The sequence below is a fragment of the Ursus maritimus genome, unplaced genomic scaffold (assembly GCF_017311325.1).
Source record: "Ursus maritimus isolate PB19 unplaced genomic scaffold, ASM1731132v1 scaffold_9, whole genome shotgun sequence".
Lineage (NCBI taxonomy): Eukaryota > Metazoa > Chordata > Mammalia > Carnivora > Ursidae > Ursus > Ursus maritimus.
This window is the reverse complement of record NW_024427107.1, coordinates 78,195,624-78,216,026: the sequence shown is the minus strand read 5'-3', so window position 1 is coordinate 78,216,026 and position 20,403 is coordinate 78,195,624. Positions and strand designations below refer to the sequence as shown.

Below are 20,403 nucleotides of genomic sequence, written 5' to 3'. Positions count from 1 at the left end.
GGGGGGGGGGGGGGGGGGGGACACGTGCAGAGCTGGGCATCAGCTGCACAACAGTGAAGCATGTCCGCGCAGGGACAACGGCTGTGGTCCAAGCCCCTCCCCCATCACCCCTGGCCCCATGGCCCGCCCAGGCCACATCAGGACCCCCATGAAAGGAGACCCCTGGGCAGCCAGCTGCTCTGCCAGTCCCCACTGGCCCATGCTCCCACAGTGAGCATCTCCACGGTGGCCTGGAAGCAGGGCGGAGCAAGGAGTCTCTGGGAGGTGGCCCAGGATGGGTGTGAGGCCCGCACACTGCTACACAGTCCATCACCGAGGCAGGAGGGCACTCCTCCTCACTAGCAGACAAGGAAGCCAAGCTTGCAGAGGCAGTGTGACGGGCCCAGAGCCACCCAGAAGCACGTCACAGGCCTGTGCCGTCCAGGTCCCAGTGTTTCCACAGCAGCCACTGTCCCTGAGCCATGGGAAGGGTGCCCTGGACATTACGGTCTCTGAGGAACCTGAGGGAGGACCTATAGGATGGGGTCTTGCCAGGAACAGTGTTTAGCTAATCAAAACCTCTGGCTGAGCACCTTCCCTGTGCTGGGCTCCCTGCCCTCAGGAGCTCATGGCCTCGCGGGGGAGGCAGGCACCAGCTTTCATTCAGGCTCTGTTCACTCACAAGTGTGAGCCGAGCACCCTGCTGCCCCCAGAAGGTAGTGGGCTACTCTGGTGGTCATCAGGGAGGGCTTCCTGAAAGAGGAGGCAGCCAAGCCTCAGCCATGCCTCAAGGAATGTGTAGGAGTTTGAGGAGGGAATGGTGTGTGTCCACCTCAGGGCCTCAGCGAGGGGTTGGGGGCGGTGGGAGGAAATGGATGTAGTGGCCCCACCATTTACAAGGGGGCCCAGCCCAGCCGGAGAAGGCTCACGACTGAGCTTGGGACTTTGGGCTCCGAGGCTGGGAGGAGGCAGGTCCCAGCGTAACTCGGCTTTGTATACCCTGCCCAGGACTGGCAAGCTGGGTAGTGGTCCCTCCGTGCCCAGGTGAGCTCTGAGATCCCCAGGGCCATCCCCAAAGCAGCCCTCCTTCTCAGGTTGAGTTTCCAAAATTCCATAAAAGTTTTCCATTCTCATAATACACCCCTCTCTGGGCCTCATTTTCCCACCCTCGAGGGGATTGTAGCACATTCCAAATGGCCATGCCCAGAGGAACCCCTCCATTCACCGTCAGTGAGCCTGAGGCCCCAAGAGGCAACATGGCCCACCTGAGATCACACAGCAAGCGTAGCAGGGCCACAGCTCCAGCCCAGCTCTCCAGACCCTGAGCCCAAGCCCAGCTCACTATCCTCACGAAGCCAGAACAAAGAGAGGCAGGACTCACCGCGACTCAGTCCAGGGTCCAAGGGCTAGGGGAGCCTGAGGAGCCTGAGATCCAGCCCCAGTGTGGACGTCAGACCTGGCCTCCAGCAATGCCTTTCTGTCGCACAGAGACAATCTTCAACCAGGGAGAGAAGGCGTGCTGGGAAGAGCAGCTGGCCCAGGTAGGGACAAGCCCAGCCACTGGGGTCTCCTGCGGGGATGATGGGGGCAACAGGGGAGCAGGGCACCTGCTCGCCCTGAGAGGTGGGGGTAGGGGAGGGGAAGGAGAGAGAAGGCCCACTGTCACAGATAAGCAAACAGGCTTGGAGGGAAATGGACTCGTGAGGCTGGTCCCTGGGGGAGTTGGGAGTTGAACCTTGGTCTCTAGATGCCTGGTGCAGAGCAGGTGTCCAGCCAGACAAGGCCCTTCTTCCCCATCCTGGTGCTGGATTCACAACCAATGGGCCTGAGAGTGTGCAGAGACCAGATCTGAGACCAGGGAGGGAAGAAGCAGGCCAGAGTGGACGGTGCCATCACAGCCAAAGAGTGGTATCATGCAGTCCCCCTCTGACCACACGCCCACGTGAGGGGCTCTTGTGCCTGGGAGAAGGGACGTGGGCCCCCTGGCAGACCTAGGTTCGAGTCCAGATTCAACCAACCACTGCTGTGTGACCTGAGCTGCCTACGTTGCCTCTCTGTTCCTTAGTTTCCTCGTCTGTCCAATGGGGATAAAAATACTTTGCTCAAATGTTTGTTGTGAGGACTACAAGACGTAATCCACACAAAGTGCTTGTCACTGTGCTTGCTGCCCGGGAGGCCCTTGTCACATGCTGGTTAATATTTTCAGTTTCTAACAGCAGTAGCAGCAGAGCGTAGTAACAAGGGGCATCTGGTAGAAATAATGCCAGGACGGCACAAGTACAGGAAATTAATAGGAAAATAAGACAGAAAATCACTAAGGATAGAAAAGTCTTGAACAACATAATTAACCAAATTGATCTAATTGACGTTTCTTTCAAATGTAAATAGAACATTCACCAAGACAGGTCATTCTCTGGGCTGTATGTCAAGTTTCAATAAATTTAAAAAGACCGAAATCAAACAGAATACATTGTCTGACCAGAATGTAAATCAGAGATCAATAGCAAAAATGTTTCCAGAAAAACTCCAAACATTTGGAAATTAGACAGTACGCTTCTAAATAACCCATGGGTCAAAGAAGAAGTCACAAGAGAAAGTAGAAAACACTTTGAACTGAACCATCATGAAAACACAACTTATGAGAATTTGTGGGGTTCAACAGAAAGCAACCTCAGAAGGAAATTCATGTTTTTAATGCCTATACTAGAAAAGAAAGGTAGAAAATCTATTATCTAAAAAGCTACCCAGAAGGTACAAATTAAACCAGAAGTAAGTAAGAAGGAAGGAAATAATAAAATCTAGAGTACAAATCAAAGAAATTTTTTAAGTGACAAACAATAGTGAATAAACCCAACGCTAAGCTATTCAAAAATATTGATAAAATGATAAGCTCTTTGACAGCCTGATCAAGAAACTAAAAACAAAAAATGCTACTCTCAGAACAGAAGGAATATGGCTGCACATCCATGAGGCATGGGATGGCAATAATAAAATATGATAAAATAAGAAATTAAGCATTTTAGATTGAATAGACAGAGTCCCCAAAAAAACACAAACTACCAAACTAACACAAGAAGAAACAGAAAATCTGAGTAGTCTTGTATCAGAGAAATTGGAATCATAATTATAAACTTTCTCACAAAGAAAACTCCAGGCTGGAATACTTCATGGGTTAATTCCATCACATAGTTCAGGAATAAATACTATCGATTCTCTACAGATTCTCTCAGAAAAATAGGAGAAGAAGGAACATGTCCCAAATCACGTTATGAGGCCAGCACAGCCTTGATACCAAAGCCAGACAAAGACATTACAGGAAAATTACAGACCAATACCCTTCATGAAGATAAAGTCAAAATTCCTTCATAAAGTATCTGCAAAATGAACCCAGCAAAATACAAAAAAAAGATAATACACATGATGAAGGGGAGGCTACCCTGGGGACATGAGGTCAATTTAACTTGTGAAAAGCAGTAAGTACAATTCAATACATTCACAGAATAAAGTATGGAAATTATCGTCCTCTCAATGAAGGAAAAGCCTTTGAAAACAGGCAACAACTACTTGTGATTCGATGTGTGTTTTCCCACCAAGCGGCTCTCCAGTTCTCAGCGGACCCTGACTGTATCGTCCCAACTCCGACAGGGCCTGGAGATGGCATCAGACCCACAGCGAGAGGGCTCCGTCCCACCAGACGCCCCCCTTCAGAGGCCACCTGCCAGTCCATCTGGTGACCTGTGCTTCTGACCAACCAGCGACAGACCGGAGGTTCCCACGGCCCACCCCCACCCCCACCACGGGTTTGATTCATTTGCTCGAGCGGCTCACAGACTCAGGACGCGTCACTCACTGGGTCCCTGGTTGATTGTAAGAGGGTGTAACGCGAGTAGCCAGACGGCAGCGATGCGCGGGGCCAGTGCAGGGAAGGTCACGGGGCTTCTGTGCTCTTCTGGGCATGCACCACCCTTCCCAGATTGGCACCAACCTGGGAGCTCTTGGACCCCAGTCCCGTGTGTTGATGGAGTCTTCGTTACTAGGCATGACTGAGGAAATCGTTGGGCATTAGTAATGAGGTCAATATGCAGCCCCACTCTCCTCCCTGGAGGTTGGGGGTGGGACTGAAAGTTCCAACCCTCTAATCATGGTCTGCTCCCCTGGCTACCAGCCCCTGTCTTGTGGTTACCTACCTATGGGCTCTCCAAAAGTGACCACATCAGCATAAACTCAGGTGTGGTTACAAGAGGCTGGAATGAAAACAAAAGACACCTTTATCTTTCTTATCACTTAGGAGGTCCCAAGGGTTTTAGGGGCTCTGCCAGAAATGGGATGAAGAGCAAATATATATCTCTTACTATAAATCACAATATCATGATGATAATGGCCCTTGAAGCAGGAGTAGGAGGAAACCGACATCTCTGGAGAACCTACCCACCTAAAGATGACCGACTGAGCACTTGCCTACTGAAAATCAGAAGTATAGCAAGGATTCCACTCCCTGCACTCCTCGACCGCAGTGCACTGAAGTTTCTAACCAGTGTAAGGTCAGAAAACGCGGGAAAGACATACGGCTTGCAGCAGAAAAAGTAAAACTAACTTTCTTTGCAGACAATGTGGTTGTATATACAGAAAACCTTACAGAAGCTTAAAAATACTCTAGCTGTTCACTGCTCGTAGAAATCAGCAAGATCTCAAAATATGAAATCAATATACAGAAGTCTACTGAATGTGTATAGACTAGCAGCAAACAATTGGAAAATAAAGTTTAAAAAAACAGTGACATAATGACATTAAAAACATGAAAGACTCAAAGACACATTTAACAAAATGTGTGCACGACCCTCACAAAACAGCGTAGAAAGCAATTAAAGAAAGCCTGTACACGTAGGGAATGTGATATTCATGGGTAAGAAGACTCAGCAGTGGTAGGATATCAATTCTCCAGAATCGGTGGGTAGATTCAGTATAACACCTATCAAACTACAGCTCTTTAAATTTCCACTAAATGAACATTTTAAATAAAAATTGAAATTTTATGCGGAAATTTCCAAGGACCTAGAATAACCAAAACAGTCTTTAAAAAAATGGAGAAAATTGCAAGAATTACAGCACCTATTTCAAGATTCACCATTGTTAAAAAAAATTTTTTTTAGTAAATGCAAAGATCAATTGGCTCTATTCAGTGATATGTGAATGGGGCAGCATCCCACCTGGTGCCTGGGAGGGGGCTGCAAAGGTCTGCTCACATAGGAGAATTTATAGGTAGAAGAGGCGGGCACCAGGAAGGAGCAGGGTACGTCACCTTTCCTTGGGAGTCGGCAGGGGTCTACCAGGCGTCTACCTCGCCCCGGCTTACCGGAGAAATGCCAGAGTGACCACAGGTCACAGGCCTGGGGGAGGCAGAACCGGCGGCCAGGTGAGGTGCTGACCCTTGGTTTGGTGATGCGGGCTTAGCACAGGGGCTTCTTGCGGGGCCTCTCGTGTCTCTCCTTTAACCGTGGCCCCTTTGGGTCAGACTCGCAGCTTAACGAGAGGTGTGGGCAGGAGCCCTCTCCACATGGCTGTGAGATTCCCACTGCCTCCATCTGCCCTGTGTGACACTCACAGGTCGTGGCATGTTTCCTGAATCTCTGTGCTAGTCACAGGCCAGGACTTGAGGTTCACAGCCTTCAAGCTGGCTGCTGTTTCTATCTGCATTTCTCTCCTGGTGTTCCAGTCTTCGGGAGGTCATTGGGTTGGTGAGCCGTGGCTGAGGACACCAGGGCTGTTGCTATGATCATAATGGTCGTCAAGGCTCGCATGATGTCCCTGTGCAGTGGGTGCCTGCACCACTGGAGACAGTGGGGGTACACCCCAAGGGGGAAACATGTTTTCCAACAGTTTATTTGACACTGTGAGGGCATAGGCCTTGCAGCAGGGAAAGGCTTCAATCCCTCCAGAAAACAGCATCCAGTACCAAGGACATGTCAATAACCCATGCCACATCGTGCTGGACAAGGTCCAGCCGCAGGTGCTCAAAGCATCTGGAGGGAGGTGTTAGGAGGCCTCTGGGAACAAAATTAGCTCCCCTGGGATTATGGACCCGACAGGTCAGACGCTGATGGTGGACTGTTTTTGCAGTTTTGTAGAAGTTCTCCCACCAACGTGTATTCGTAATTTGAGTTATCTTAAATGCACCATGGTGGATGAAGGAAGGTAAAGACCCCCAAAAATGGGGTTTGCCAGGGAGCCAGGAAGGAGCAGGTGGCCATCTTGGGTTTCCCACGGCCCCGACTGTTCGCCAAGTTTGCAAACCATCGTTCACCTGCCTGGTGTCTCGAGTTCAGGAGCAGACGCTGCCGTGTTTCAGGATGGCGAACATCTGGCAGTGAGGGGTCATTTTTTGCAGAGACAGGATGGACTTCAACCTTTAGAGACGATGCAGCCACCGCCTTTCCACGAGGACAGTGGGCACTTCCCGAGGCACAGGCTCAGTCCTTCTAGCGTGAGTCTCAGTTGTGATGACAGCAATTCCGGAAGGTAGGGGACTAACAGCAAGGAGCTCGTTACTTGGTGTCCACTTTGATTGGGGTCTCTGAGGATATAAGGAAACCCCTTTGTCTCTGCAACATCCCCCATCAGGGACGGCCCGGCAGGCATAGCTGCTGAGAGTGTGACTAGTACCGGTTTGTCCTTCTGGTCACTGCACAAGGGCCTGGAGTCCTGCCTGGTGGGTGGGTTTGGCTTGCACAAGGCTCCCTCTCCTGAGCAGTCACAGCATCAGCAGCCCGGACATGTCCTTTTCCACTTGTACGACATGACCCATCAACAAATAAAGTTAGATCACGATTAGTCACAGGGGCATCTTGTAAATCGGGATGCAGCGTCACAAATGACAAGCCAGAACGAGGCTGCGGCTGGAACACGCAGTAGGCCGGCGTTTCCCACCGCGTGTGCGTGACCATCCCCAGGGCTTGATCGTCTGTCTCCTGCACAAACGAGGGAAAGGTTGGAATGGTTAAGTGGGCCTGAGGCAGGGGGTCCTGCACGGCTGGTTTTAGTCCTATAAAAGCTGCTCGTGTTTACCTCCCCAAGGAGTGGGTTCGGTGACTGGAATTTTAGTAAGTTCGTAGCGTGGGGAAGCCAAGAGAGAAAAATTAGGAGCCCCTGGTCCACAGTAGCCAGCCAGCCTTAAAATACGGGAAGCTGTTGCTTAGTCGTGGGCCTAGGACATTCTCTGATTAGCTTGACCCTTCCTGGGGACAGACAGCTGGATTCCTTCCGGGCGTGGGTTATGACCTGGGTGATGGGCTGTGCCTGGAGATCCCTGTGATTTCTCCTTAGAGACCTGAGGTCCCTTTGCAGCCGAGTGTTGCAGCAAATATACGGAATCTGGCATGGACATCTCACTGGGAGCTGAGCGCAGCAGGAGTTGTCCCCGTCCCATAGAGCTTGATTTCCCAGGGATGTAGGGGTGTTTCACTCTCGGTGAGGCACTAGGGACAAATAAGAAGGGGCCTCAGGGAGCCCCCGAGGCATGACTGTCCAGGTATATTGTCGGTGGTTCCAAGTCAAGGCAGATATCGGCTGTTGGGGTCCAGGGACACTGGAAGAGACGGAACAAAGTCCACCATTTTTTTGAGGGGGAAGGGCAGAGGGAGAGAGAATCTTAAGCAGGCTCCACGCCCAGCACAGAGCCCGACGCAGGGCTCCTTCTCACGACCCTGAGATCATGATGTGAGTCGAAATCAAGAGTCTGACACTCAACTGACTGAGCCACCTGGGCACCCCCAGAGTCCACCATTTTGAATAGGGAACCCCTGTGAGTCTGGTAGAACTTGGAACAGAAGGGAGTCCGGCTTTGGAACAGTTGGGAAAGAGAGAACAGCTGTCTTGCTCGTGGCTGTCAGTCCTGGACAAACACCATCCTGCACATTAGGTTTGCAGACGGGCAAGGTGGCCCTGTTTGCGGGCCGGTGCGGGGCACCATCAGCCCCTGGGCGATCAGGTCTTTCTCCTGTTGGCGTGAGGCCTTGTTTGGCTTCGGGCTTCAGTGGTGTCAAGGCAATTTGGGAAGAAGCGTAGTTATGTCTACGTGAGTCTTTACAGGCTCTTTCCTTTGATCCTCCCAGGATCAGTACTGGAGGCCCGCAGACTTTCAGGCACCCCAGTAATATACTAAGGGACTTTTGTTGAAATTCCTCCTCTTCTATGTCAAGGACAGTTGGTAAAGAACATCAAAGGTTTGGGTTGGTCAGGATATTCTAAGGCAAGGTCTCGAGTGGAGGCAAAACATATTAGCTCTTTGAATTTAGAAACGCAGTCTCTACCAAACAGGATGACAGAGGCTGTATCGCACAACAGAAAAGAATGTTTTCCAGGGAAAGGGCCCTGGTGGGACAGAAACTCCCTCCGAACTCGATCAGATCCCTTCACTATGGAACCTTCCTCACTCCCAGGGATCTGCTGTCCTGGGAGAGACGGTAGCTCTGGGATCTACCGGAATTTGGCAAGGCTTCCCACTAATTTTATTTTAGTCTCCCTTGGCTGTTTAAGGGGGTTGCTGAGATCCGAGAACCCTGCGAGGCCCGTCAGCCTGGGAGGCCCGCATGGGGCCCTGGCTTGGGGGTGGGCTTGGGGACACTTGACATGGTGTGGGCGAGTGCCCGTGGGGTCTGTGGGAACAGCTCTCCTCCAGCATGCCAGCCGATTACAGAGGAGACACCAGTCCCGGGAGGCCCAGCTGCGGCTTCGGGTCCCTGACCTTGGGGCCGCCACAGCTGTCAGGCTAACGGCTTGGCGGACTCTGTTTGCGACCTTGCTCCGACGTCCTTTCAAAGTGCTTTGCCGCAGTCATGAGTTCAGCCAGACCCGTGGCCTCCCTTCCTATTTTCTGCCTTTTTCTCAATCCCCTAATGTCGGGAGATGTTCTGCGTACAAATAGGGCAGCTAGAACACGTTGGGTGCCCTCAGTTGTCTGGACCCCGGAACGCCAGACAAAGGGACCTTCCAGGAAGCCTTTAAAGTCGGCCACAGATGGGGCGCCTGGGTGGCGCAGTTGTTAAGCGTCTGCCTTCGGCTTAGGGCATGATCCCGGCGTTATGGGATCGAGTCCCACATCAGGCTCCTCCGCTATGAGCCTGCTTCTTCCTCTCCCACTCCCCCTGCTTGTGTTCCCTCTCTCGCTGGCTGTCTCTATCTCTGTCAAATAAATAAATAAAATCTTTAAAAATAAATAAATAAATAAATAAAGTCGGCCACAGACCTGTCGGCCTCGGCACATCTAAGTAACAGCATCAGTGCAGGCTGGGAGAGCTCTAGGGGCAGCTTGGGAAAGTTCACTTTTTTGTGGTCCCTGAAGGGACCATGTTGAAGGTTGGGGATCTGGAATAGCATCCTCAGGTGACATCATCCTGCCTCGGCTTCCCCTTTGGGGGTCCCTGCCCCCACCAGCAGGTGCACCGCTGACGCAGATCTGGCAGCCTGGGCTCCCAGCCCCTGGTAAAGACTAAATTCTTCAGAGGACTTTTGGGGACCATCCCTGGGTTTAGGAAATTCTCTAATGATTGCCCTTAGTTTGGCCTTTGACCAAGGAATAAAAGATGTTGAGGAAGATCCCTGAGCCTCCGGCAGTTTTATTTTTAAAGGTAACTGTGTCGCGGTCTCTGCAGAGTCGGGAGAGTGTGGGGTCTGGGGTCAAGGAGGAAGGAACGAGCAGAAGGGTCATGGCAGTCCCAGTGTCTTGTTTTAGCCACCTCTTATGTCTCTCGCTTTTCATTAGCCTTGTGCAATGAATCTTTGAAGATTTCCTGCCATCGTGAAGCCTTTTTTAGAAGCTTCTGCATCGCAATTAAACTAGGTATCCCGTTCTGTTTGTTTAGTCTGGGAAACCTCGCTCTCAAGTCCACTTCTGAAATAAATGATCCTGTCTCATTGGAATCTTCCCCATAATGGCCATTGTAATTTTAGGCTGTTTTTAGTACGATTTTGCCATTTTTGCAGATATTCATAGCTCTGGGACCATAGTTCTTAGACATTAAAATAAGCAGGTGTGGTAAAAGGTGGTGCACTTGACTCTTTGGGGTTTAAGGATCTCATTCTTTTTGTTCTTTTTCTTCTTCCTTTAGCTAAGGCTTTGGGGTTTCTCAGAGCCGAACTAATAACTAAAAGGAATATACGCTGCGAGGTTGGGGATTGTGCCTGTTTCACAGTGCTCCTCACTGTATGGAAATTTTCTTGAGGTTGGCAGGTGACCTTGTGTCCATCTAACCCATTCTGTGGCCAACTGATCCTAACACGGGAGTCTGAGTTAGGTGACAAGAGCTCTAATAGTTTTTAAGTACTCGATCAGGCCCACCAATTCTTGCGGCTTTTTGGTTCCGAGAGCCCAGTTATCAGTAGCCTTTCTCTAAAAAACAAGATGCACACACACAGCAGCAGGGACCAGGGCCACCAGCAATCCCGGCCTGGAAGCGGGGACTCGGGGAGGGACCAAACAGGCAGACCCCAAAACTGAGGTCTGGGGACAGGACTGGGCTTCCGAGCGAAAGGGAGCTGCAAGCAGGGCGCTAGGGAGACTGGAGCTCAGTGCAGAGAGGGCGGGGCTCAGAGCAGGGGGCGGGGCTCAGTATAGGGGGCGGGGCTCAGCACAGAGGGTGGGGCTCAGCACAGAGGGCAGAGCTCAGTGCAGGGAGGGCGGGGCTCAGGGCAGGGGAGGGGCTCAGTGAAGGGGGCGGGGCTCGTGCAGGGGGCGGGGCTCAGTGCAGGGGGCGGGGCTCAGTGCAGGGGCGGGGCTCAGCACAGAAAGGGTGGGGCTGAAAGCCCACAGGGGCCACCCGGAGCCCTCGAGACTCCCCTTACCCCAAACAGCCTCAAACCCTCAAACTGGAGACAGCCCACACCAGGCAGAGCAGTGGCCCCGGCAACAACCAGAAGTCCATCTGTAAGTGTCCACCCGAAGAAGCTGGAGAATGAAAAGCAAGTGGAAGAAACCACAAGGGAGTCGGGGAATGATAGAAATCGCAGCAGAGGGAGTGGACTTCTGATCCGAGCAACACCACGAAGGCGCTGCAGACACATGCTGAGAACACCAGACACACAGAAGTGCATCCTGCAGGATTCCAAGTGTATGACGTTCTAGAAAAGCCAAAACTAGTCCACGGTGATGTCAATCAAATGTAGTGATGGAGATTGACCAGGAAGGGGTGTGAGAGAGCTTTGTGGGGTGATGGAATACACTCTCGTTCTTGGCAGGGTGGGAATTCTGTGGGTCTGTACCTATGTCAAAGTGCAGCGTCCTCCACAGTAAAGATCTTTGCCTTCCACTGTGAGTTAGACATGCGTCAATAAAAATATTCAAAACCAGACACTCAGATGGCCAACAGACCCCTGAAAAGATGCTCAACATCACTCCTAGTCAGAGAAATGCAAATCGGAACCCCTATAAGACACCACCTCACACCGTCAGAATGGTGACTACTATCAGAAAGACAAGAAATAACAAATGTGCTGGCGAGGACGTGCTGAAAAGGGAACCCTCGTGCACTGTTGGTGGGAATCCAAACTGGTGCAGCCACTCTGGAGAACAGGATGGAAGGTCCTTAAAAAAATAAAAATAGAATTGCCATATGATCCAGGTGTCCTACTCCTGGGTATTTATCCAAAGAAAACAAAAACACTAATTTGAAAACATGAATGCACCTCTGTGTTCACTGCAGCATTCTCTGCAACAGCCAAGCTGTGGAAGCAGCCCAAGTGTCCATCCACAGATGAATGGCTAATGAAAATATAGTAGATATGTACGATGGAATATTACGCAGCCGTGAAAAAGAATGGGATCTTGCCACCTACGACAACATGGATGGACGTAGAAGGTATTATACTGAGTGAAAAAAGTTGGTCAGAGAAAGACAAATACCATATTATTTCACTCGTATGTGGAATTGAAGAAACAAAACAAATGGACAAAGAAACAAACAAACAAAAAACCGGATCCCTGAATACAGAGGACCACTGGAACTCTGGTGGCTTCCAGAGGAGAGGGGGTGGGAGGATGGGTGAAACAGGCGAAGGGAGCTAAGAGGTACAAATTTCCAGTTACAAGTAAGTCACAGGGATGGAAAGTGCAGCCTGGGGAATACAGTCAATAATCCGTCATGACGTTGTGTGGTGACAGGTGGTGACCACACCGTGGTGAGTGCTGTGTGACATACGGAACTGTGGAATCACTATGCTGCACCCCTGAAACTCATATAACACTGTGTGTTAACTATACTTCAATAAAAAAATATTTAAAACTTATATTAATATCTCGGCTGCAGAAACATACAAAATTCACACTAATGCCCATAAATAGTGTCACATCCGCATGGGTCAGCTCTTACCGCCAAATGCAGTTGCTGCTAAGCTATGAAAGCGTGTTTAATTTTCCGAGTTTTCAAACCTGAACCTGGGATGAGGAGCTGTGGCGCCGGTACGTGCAACACTGAACGGAGGTCGACACTAGTTGAGAACTGGGGCTTCCAGGCAACGCGGGTCCCATGGGGTTCAGCAGACACCTGTCTTGGGGGCAGGGGGAGGGGGGGATGGGGGGAGCCATCAGGCCCTGCTGCACTCCACTGCCCTGCAGACATGGGGCAAAACTGGCGCAGACAAGCTCCTCCAGATTCTGCCACAAGCCAAGCCTGGAGCAGTTTCCACACACACACCCCACCTCCCCCACCTCGCCCCTGTCCCCAAGGAGCATCGCCAGAGAGGGCACCAAAGGTCTCCCCTGCAGGGGGCGCTCTACGCAGGCTTGCATCCAGCAAGGCTGCAGAATAGCTACCCTTGTGCTCCAACCTAGGTACCTATCAGTGTTCCTTTAGGATGATTTCCTAGAACTGGAATTGCTTGGGGAAAGGCACACACGTATTAAATTGTAACTGATGCTGCCAAGACCTTCACCAAAAAAAAATGTAGATCCATCACCTTCGCACCAAGGACACTTCCTTGCTGACATCTGGCAGTTTTATTTTTATTTTATACACTTTTATTTTTTGCCAGTCTTAGCCAAAGTGACACATTATCTTAAATTCCACTCTTTAAATATGAGCGAGGCTGAGTGTATACATCTCTGTCATGCGTGTGCACTTCCGCCGCGTCTTAGTGGGTTGTCCCTTGCTCCTTACCGTTTGTGAAGTGCTCTCCATCACTGATATTAACCCTTGACAATGGGTTGCAGGAAAACAAGAAAACAACTTACTGCATCTTTCAACTTAATTTATGGTGGTTTTGCTGAACAAACTTCTTAAAATACTTATCTTCACATCTATCAATCATTTCTTCTAGATTTTTGGGTTTGGGATCAAACTTAGGAGGAGTATCTCCACCCCAAAGGACCTTGGGATCAAAATCTTGGACTTGTTGAACTGTGGAATCTGGGAACATTGAAATAGAGAAATCTTGTGGTCGGCATATGTTAGGGCAAAACTTCTAGGACTTCATATTTAGAAGAGCACTTCATACATTTATTTGATCTCTCATTCATTCATTCTAAACATTAATAGAGCACCGACTACATGTCGGGCACTGTCCCAGGTGCCGGGGAGACAGCCCAGAAGGGAGGTGACACACCCTGCTCTCCCGGCACTCACACTCTGGTGGGGCCACCTTCAGCTGACACCGAGCACCTGTGATGTCTGAGCCTATTCCCAGAGCTGGGGACACGGGCAGGCTCCTGGTTTCCAGCCTCTCCTTGAACACCATCAGGGAGGTGAATCTCAAGGAATGAGTTCCTTGCTCCTGGGGGCAATCAAGCAAATCGGAGGGCTGGCCCTGGAGACTCAGGGGAAGGAAGGCAAGAGAGTGATGGACTCAGGGCTCTGAGCTGCCAGGGTGGGCAGGGCAGGTGGAGGCCTCAGCTCCAGCCCGCAGGGCGGAGGGAGCGTGTGCTCCAGCCCTGCCCACCCCCTCTGCTCACAGATGGCTGTCAAGTCGGTCCAGTTCCTGAACACAGACATGTGGTCCAAAGAGCTGCTGTTGGCGCTCACCAAGCCTGACCGGACGCATCAGGAGCAGCCCCCGGAGAAGGTGGGCCACACCCCGTCCCCCCACAAGCAGCCCCCGTGCCCAGCATGCGTGCCCAGGGGCTCTGTCCGTAGGATGTACACCTAAAGCAAGGCCTGGGGCCCTAGAAAGACACCGGGACCCAAAACACCAGGGCGCCGGGGACCTGAGGAGCAGGACTTGGAGCTGCAGCCCTGAAACTCCACCACCAGGCACGGGCTTGATGGTCCCAGAGCAGGGTTGTGAGGGTGGCTACAGGAGCCCAGGGAGGCTGGGGGGGCCTGGTCAGGGGAGGAGGCAGACCATTGGGGCGAACAGAAGTGGCTCAGGCCCGGGTCAAGAAGCTGAACCTCCCCCAGGCTTTTCTGTTCATCTACTATGGGCTGATCCTTCAAGCTGAAGACAACAGCACCACCATCAGGACACACCTGAGAACCCTCCTGGACACGTCCCACCAGTGGCCGAAGCAGAGGGAGGTGAGGCCCCAGCCCCACAGCCCAGCCCAGGGCTGCCTGATCCTGACCTCAGCCTTAGCCTGATCGCTGGTCATACCCTCAGCCCTGATCAGGTCATACGAAGACTCCTGACCCTGGTCACACTCCGGGCCCTAACCCTGGTCACACTCTGGGCCCTGACCCTGGTCACACTCTGAGCCCTGACCCTGGTCACACGCTGAGCCCTGCCTGACCCTGGTCACACTCTGAGCCCTGCCTGACCCTGGTCACACTCTGAGCCCTGACCCTGGTCACACTCTAGGCCCTGACCCTGGTAACACTCCAGGCCCTGACCCTGGTCATTCACTGAGCCCTGACCCTGGTCACACTCTGGACCCTGACCCTGGTCACTCACTGAGCCCTGACCCTGGTCACACTCTGAGCCCTGACCCTGGTCACACGCTAAGCCCATCACAGCTTTTGTCCTCTCCTTTGTCACACATCTATTTTCTGGACCCTCATTTCTTCCTCTGGCCCAGGTCTGTTCAGAGCTAGCGGGGGCAGAGGGAGGTAACAGGCCTCCAGGGAGTCACCCCTGCCTGCAGCCTCCCACAGCACCCACCAGCCCCCATAAGATGCCCCCACAGGGTTAGGCTCAGAGCTGCATGTCCTTAAGAGCATGGGGATGGGAGGCAGATGCCCTGTGACCTTGGACAAGTCCCCTCCCTTTGTGGGCCTCAGTTTCCACACCCCAGGTGAGAGTCCAGGCCTGGTTCTGTGACCCGCATCCTCTGTCCATAGGGTATCGCGCTCACCATAGGGCTGGCCGCAGTGCGCCACCTGGACCACGTCTGGGCTGTCCTGGAGCAGTTTGGCCGGAGCACGCCCGTTAAATGGAGCCTCCACAGCTTCTGCCTGAAGGTTCTGGCTCTTGGGTTGTTGGGTGCCTCAGCACGGGGCTGGAACATCAGGACTCCCACCCTCTGTGAAGGTCTGGGCCTCCAAGAGGGTCTCCTGGGACAGTTAGGGGCATAGGCTTTGCACCAAGCATCCTGGCCTCCAGTCCCACCTGCAGTGTGTCCCTCATGCCTCAGTTTCCCCCCCACCCCTGGCTGTTGGGATGGAAACAGGCCATGGCTTTGAAGTTCCTGGCATACAGCAGGTTCCCCAGCAACAGCTCTCGTGGTGGCTGTGGCAGCTGCTGTGTTTATCGATGGGTCTTTGACCCCATGTCCTGTCTGTGCCCCTGCCGATGGACGGCATGTCCACTCCATCCTCACTGCTCCCCAGATAACTCCTGCAGGCAGCTACGGTGCCTGGGACTGCATGAGGGAGCTCAGCTGGGACAAAAGGGGAAGAGTCACAGCTAGCAACAGACAGCCCAGCAAGGGTTGCCCACCTCCTTGGGGTCCCACAGCAGGTGGCAGAGCAGGGACTGGGACCCACATCTCAAACCCTCAGAGGGGGCCTGGTCACTGATGGGCAGTGGAGCCATCTGGTCCTCAGGTGACATCTGAGGGGTGTCTCAGATGCCCCCCCCTCTCTGGGTCTCCCTCGGATCAGAAGGAGTGTCCCATTCCCATCTCTCTAGGTTGAGGCATGGCCCTGCCAGGCTCCCAGCAGCCTGAGGGGGGATGCAGGGGGGAAAAGGGCCCCAGGCTCCTGAGGAGGGGGCTATCACAAGGCAGGGAGGGTGAGGGACTAAGACTCTGGCCAGTTCTGGGTAACCCCACAGGCCTATTCCAAACCCCCAGAGAGATGACTTCTTCCCTATTTTCCTATTGAGGTAAACTGAGTCTCACCACCACTCAGAACACCATGCCTGCAGTACCGTGCTAGGGTCCAAAGTACTTCCTGTCCCCGCTCCCCCAGGGGAGGGGTCAGGAGAGTCCTAACACTCCATATCTGCCCCCGCTGTGGTCAGAATTCGGAGGACCTGCAGTGGAAGTGGGCCAGCAGCACCATCCTCCTCTCCTACGGTCAGATGACGGTCAGGGCCAAGGCGCACATCCTCCCGTGGGTGGACAACATCTTGTCGCGGATGGTCTTCTATTTCCACTATAGCTCCTGGGTACGGCTCCCAGGCCACCCCTCTGGAGCACAGCCTCGTCACAGTCCAGGCCCCACCAGAACCCGAGTCAGAGAATTCTAGGACCTTCCAGGGCCCTGGAGCCCCCCTCCCCACTTCTGCCCCACCCTGGAGTCAGGAAGAGCCAGGCCTGGCCTCCTCATTACCCCACCTACTCACCCCATCATCCCACCCAAAGCCACAAGGGGTTTCCATGATGGCCCCAGCCCCTCATTCTCCCTGGTTTTCACTTTGGGGCATTGGAAGGCCAGGTGACTCCCCACCCCACCCCCAGGAAGACATTCCCCTTACCCTCTACTCTGCATCTGGGGCATCCACCCATGATGGGTCATGGGAGCCATGAGAGCCCTGTGAGGTCATTGCCTACCCCAGATCTTTGGGCTCTGAGGTGCCACACATCGAGGGAGGCCAGACGGTGGCTGCCTTACGGCACCCTCCTGCTGTTGAAATGTTGTGAAAATGTTCACATTTTAAACAAAACCACACGGGCTCCCCCCACCAAAGCCTCACATATGTATCCCCAGCTGGAGGTCTCTGCTGTACCCCCTCAGCACTGCCCTGCAGACATATGTGACTGTGGCTCTCTCTCCTGCCCTTCCTGTGCCCCCTGCACACCCGGTTCCATGACCCCATGCCAGGACGAGACCCTAAAGCAGAGCTTCCTCACTGCTGTCCTCATGCTGGTGGGGGCCATCAGCCGCAATGAGGGGGCCCACAGCTACGAGTTCTCCCAGATCTCTGAGCTCCTTGACTGTCTGATGGTGAGTCAAGGTCCCAGGGCAGAGGAAGGGGTCTCACGGGACCAGCAGCATCCACAAGAGGCAGGCGTTGTGAAGGGGTGGGGAGGTGGATTTCTGGGGTGTGGCTAAGCCCCTCAGAGGCTCTGGCAGCTGGGAGCATGTCCGTGCCCCCCGCTTCTCTTGGTTCTTCAGTGACCCTGAGCTGGCCAGGGATGTCCGCCTTACAGTTGATGTAGCTGGGGCCCAGAAAGCCAGCACCATCCATTCTGCTAATACTGCCCTAGCTCACACCACAGCTCACTAAAGATTTGGGGCCCACAGAACCCCGGAGTAGTGAAGGAAGCAGGCCAGTGACGGACAATCAGAACTGTAATAACAAAATAACCATTTACTGAGCTCCTGCTGACTAGACCAAGTGCTCTGCACAGTTTGCATGTGCAGTAACACTAGGTTATCTGTGAACCAACAAAGCTGGGAGCAGTTTGGAGACTTGCTCAAGGTCATGTGGCCAGTATGTGGAAGCCAGGATCCAGACATGACCTGTGCCATACTAAAGGCTGTGATCTAGTTTTCTAAGTGGGGCCAGGTCACAGAAGTCCCCATGAGGAAGGGAGAAGCTGGAGCACAATCCCGTGGGTTGTGGGAGTGCCAGGCACCAAGGCCTTCAGGCAGGGATGAGACTGGGTGTCAGAAGTGGGATAGGACAGGCCTGAATGACTCAGGTTCATCTGGGGATCTGCAGGTGTTGCTGGAGAAGGAGCCCCAGGACACGCTGTGCACGTCAACTCGTCAGCAGACCATTCACATTATCTCCAGTCTCTGGTAGGCTCCCCAGCCCCACACAAGGCCATATCCTTGTGCAGGCCTGTAACAGGCCCTCAGTAAACAGTAGCCACTGTTATCAACTCACACCTCAAAGAATGAAAATTTGTCATCATTTGCCAAAACAGAGCCACTGAAGTTCCCGATGGTGTAACCTTTAGCTGGGGTGAGACCAGTCTCTGCAGTCAAGGGGAGCCCAGGGTACAGGGCTTTTGAAGCAACTACTCCCAACCAGGCCATGCTAGTCCCTTACAAACTGTGGGGGAACTCACCCGCCCAGGAAGCCCTGCAGGCCAGGGAGGCAGAAGCGTACCCTTGAGTCTCTGATCAAGAGCAGAACCGCGTGAGGGGCTGCTGCTTGGGGCTCGCCGACTCTGTCTATTCCGGCGGGTGGCCCCTTTGCAGTCACCAGCCCTGACACCCCTCCCTCCCTCCCCTCTACCTCCAAACAGTAAGCTGAGGCCGCCCCTGGACTCAGAGAGGAAGTCACGGATTCTGTCCGTCTGCTTCCACAGCGTGTTGGCCCTGCCACTGCTGGATGTCTTGGAGAAACACACCTGTCTCTTTCTAGAGCCGCCCAACATACAGGTGCAAAGCTGGACCGTGGTACCCTTCAGGGAGGGGGCCCCAGCTCTGCCTGCTACTGCTCGTGGCTTGGGAGGGGGTGTGGGCTAGACAGGCAGGGCCTTTGACCCCCTATAGACAGGGTGGGGAGACTCCAGGCGTGTTTCTTAACTGCTCTGAGCCTCTATTTGTCTACCTGTGACATGGGGGTGATAATTGTGGAGCTGATGGTACGTGAAGCTCGAGACGAAAGTAGACACTGGCGTCCCGTGTCTGGTGCAGAAGCTGCTCTGTGAATAGGAGTGTAAGTGGCCTCTGTCCCTGCCAGCCCTGAGAGCAGCCCAGGGCTCAGTCGTACCTATGGAGCTACTTACACTGGTCACACCCCACCCAGGCCCCAGCCGGCCCACCCTCTGTTGGGCCAGATACCAGCCCCCTCTGGGGATCTGTTAATAAAAGACTCTGCTGCAGGGGACATGCACCATCTCTCCAGGGCACCAGCAGCACCTGATGCCTGAGTGTTTACTGTAAAGGGCAGGGAGCTGGTGTTGGCTGAGCACCTGCTATGTGCCAGGTCCCATGTATATGTTAGCTCACCTTTCCAGCAGCGCTCGTCCAGTGGGTGAGTAAACCAGCTCAGAGAAATGGAGGTGTGCACGGGGAGAGTCAGGGTCGCACTCCACTCCTGCCTCCTGGGCCCTGATCTTCATGTCACACGGATAAGCACTTCAGGTGGGGGGTGAGAGTGCAAAAGGTCCCTTGGGCCCAGGGCAACACCACAGCAGGAGGCCCCCCCCAGAAGGCTGGTGCCTACCCTCACCCCAACCCTGCAGGAGTCTAGAGCACCCCATGACCAGATGACAACATCATGGCTGGCTCACCTAGGCAGCTTAGCCTGGTTCCAGACACCAGTCTGGGGCTCCTGCTTGTTCCCATCCAGTGGGCACCTCCCCCTGGCAGGTGGGGCTGGCTTCACGCCCAGTTCTCAGGTGACAAAGGTAGGCACAGAGAGCTGAAGCGAGTTCCCCAGGGCACCCAGGGAGTTGATGGCCAGCGGCCAGGGCTCTGCTCCAATGTGCTCTGACAGAGAGGTGGACTGGGTACTTTTCTGTGGCCCCCTTCCTCCCTGAGCACACCTGGTGAGCCAAGCAGCAAAGATTGGGGGGTCTCACATTGGACCCAGTAGTCAGGACCGGCCGCATAATTTGCCACAACTAATGCAAAATGAAAATGTGGGCCCTTGTTTAAAGCTGGTGAAGAATTTCAAGATGGGACCACAAAGCATTAAACCAAGTACATCCTTCTGGGCGCCTGGTCTTCGGCAGGCTGCATGCCCGAGAAGCCAGTCCTGCTGGCAACGAACTTACCTTGGCCATTGAGAAACCTTTGACATTGGGCAGGTCTGACCCAGACTGCCCCCTGCCCAATCTCCCCAGCTTCTGAATGGGGATTATGACGGGGCCCCTCCTGGACGTGGTGTGAACACACACGGTATGAATTCTGGCCTTGGGAATGTGCAGGAATGGGCACCACTCTCACTGAGAGACCAGCGCACTCAGGCCCTGCGACAGGCCTTGGCACTCCGTCGCAGCTGGGGCTTGGCAGCTGCCTGACCTGCTCCACACCCCTGCACAGACCCTCTACAACAAGACCTCGGAGGCCCTGGACCAGATGCTACAGAGCTTCATCGTGCAGAACCCCACGCCCGACGAGCTGCACTTCCTGCTGTCGGTGAGAGCCAGCTGCCACAGTG

General features: G+C 53.4%; 1 protein-coding gene across 1 annotated transcript in view; it reads left to right on the top strand.

Moving 5' to 3' along the window:
• The window catches only part of LOC103670607 (maestro heat-like repeat family member 5), a 72,719-nt gene that overhangs the window by 17,066 nt on the left and 35,250 nt on the right, over positions 1–20,403 (top strand). The window contains exons 6-14 of the mRNA XM_040625605.1: positions 1,468–1,520; positions 13,918–14,025; positions 14,361–14,477; positions 15,237–15,356; positions 16,360–16,506; positions 17,163–17,285; positions 18,007–18,086; positions 18,539–18,674; positions 20,196–20,381. Of these exons, the coding sequence (XP_040481539.1) occupies positions 1,468–1,520; positions 13,918–14,025; positions 14,361–14,477; positions 15,237–15,356; positions 16,360–16,506; positions 17,163–17,285; positions 18,007–18,086; positions 18,539–18,674; positions 20,196–20,381 (1,070 nt within the window). The remainder of the gene's footprint in view (positions 1–1,467; positions 1,521–13,917; positions 14,026–14,360; positions 14,478–15,236; positions 15,357–16,359; positions 16,507–17,162; positions 17,286–18,006; positions 18,087–18,538; positions 18,675–20,195; positions 20,382–20,403) is intronic.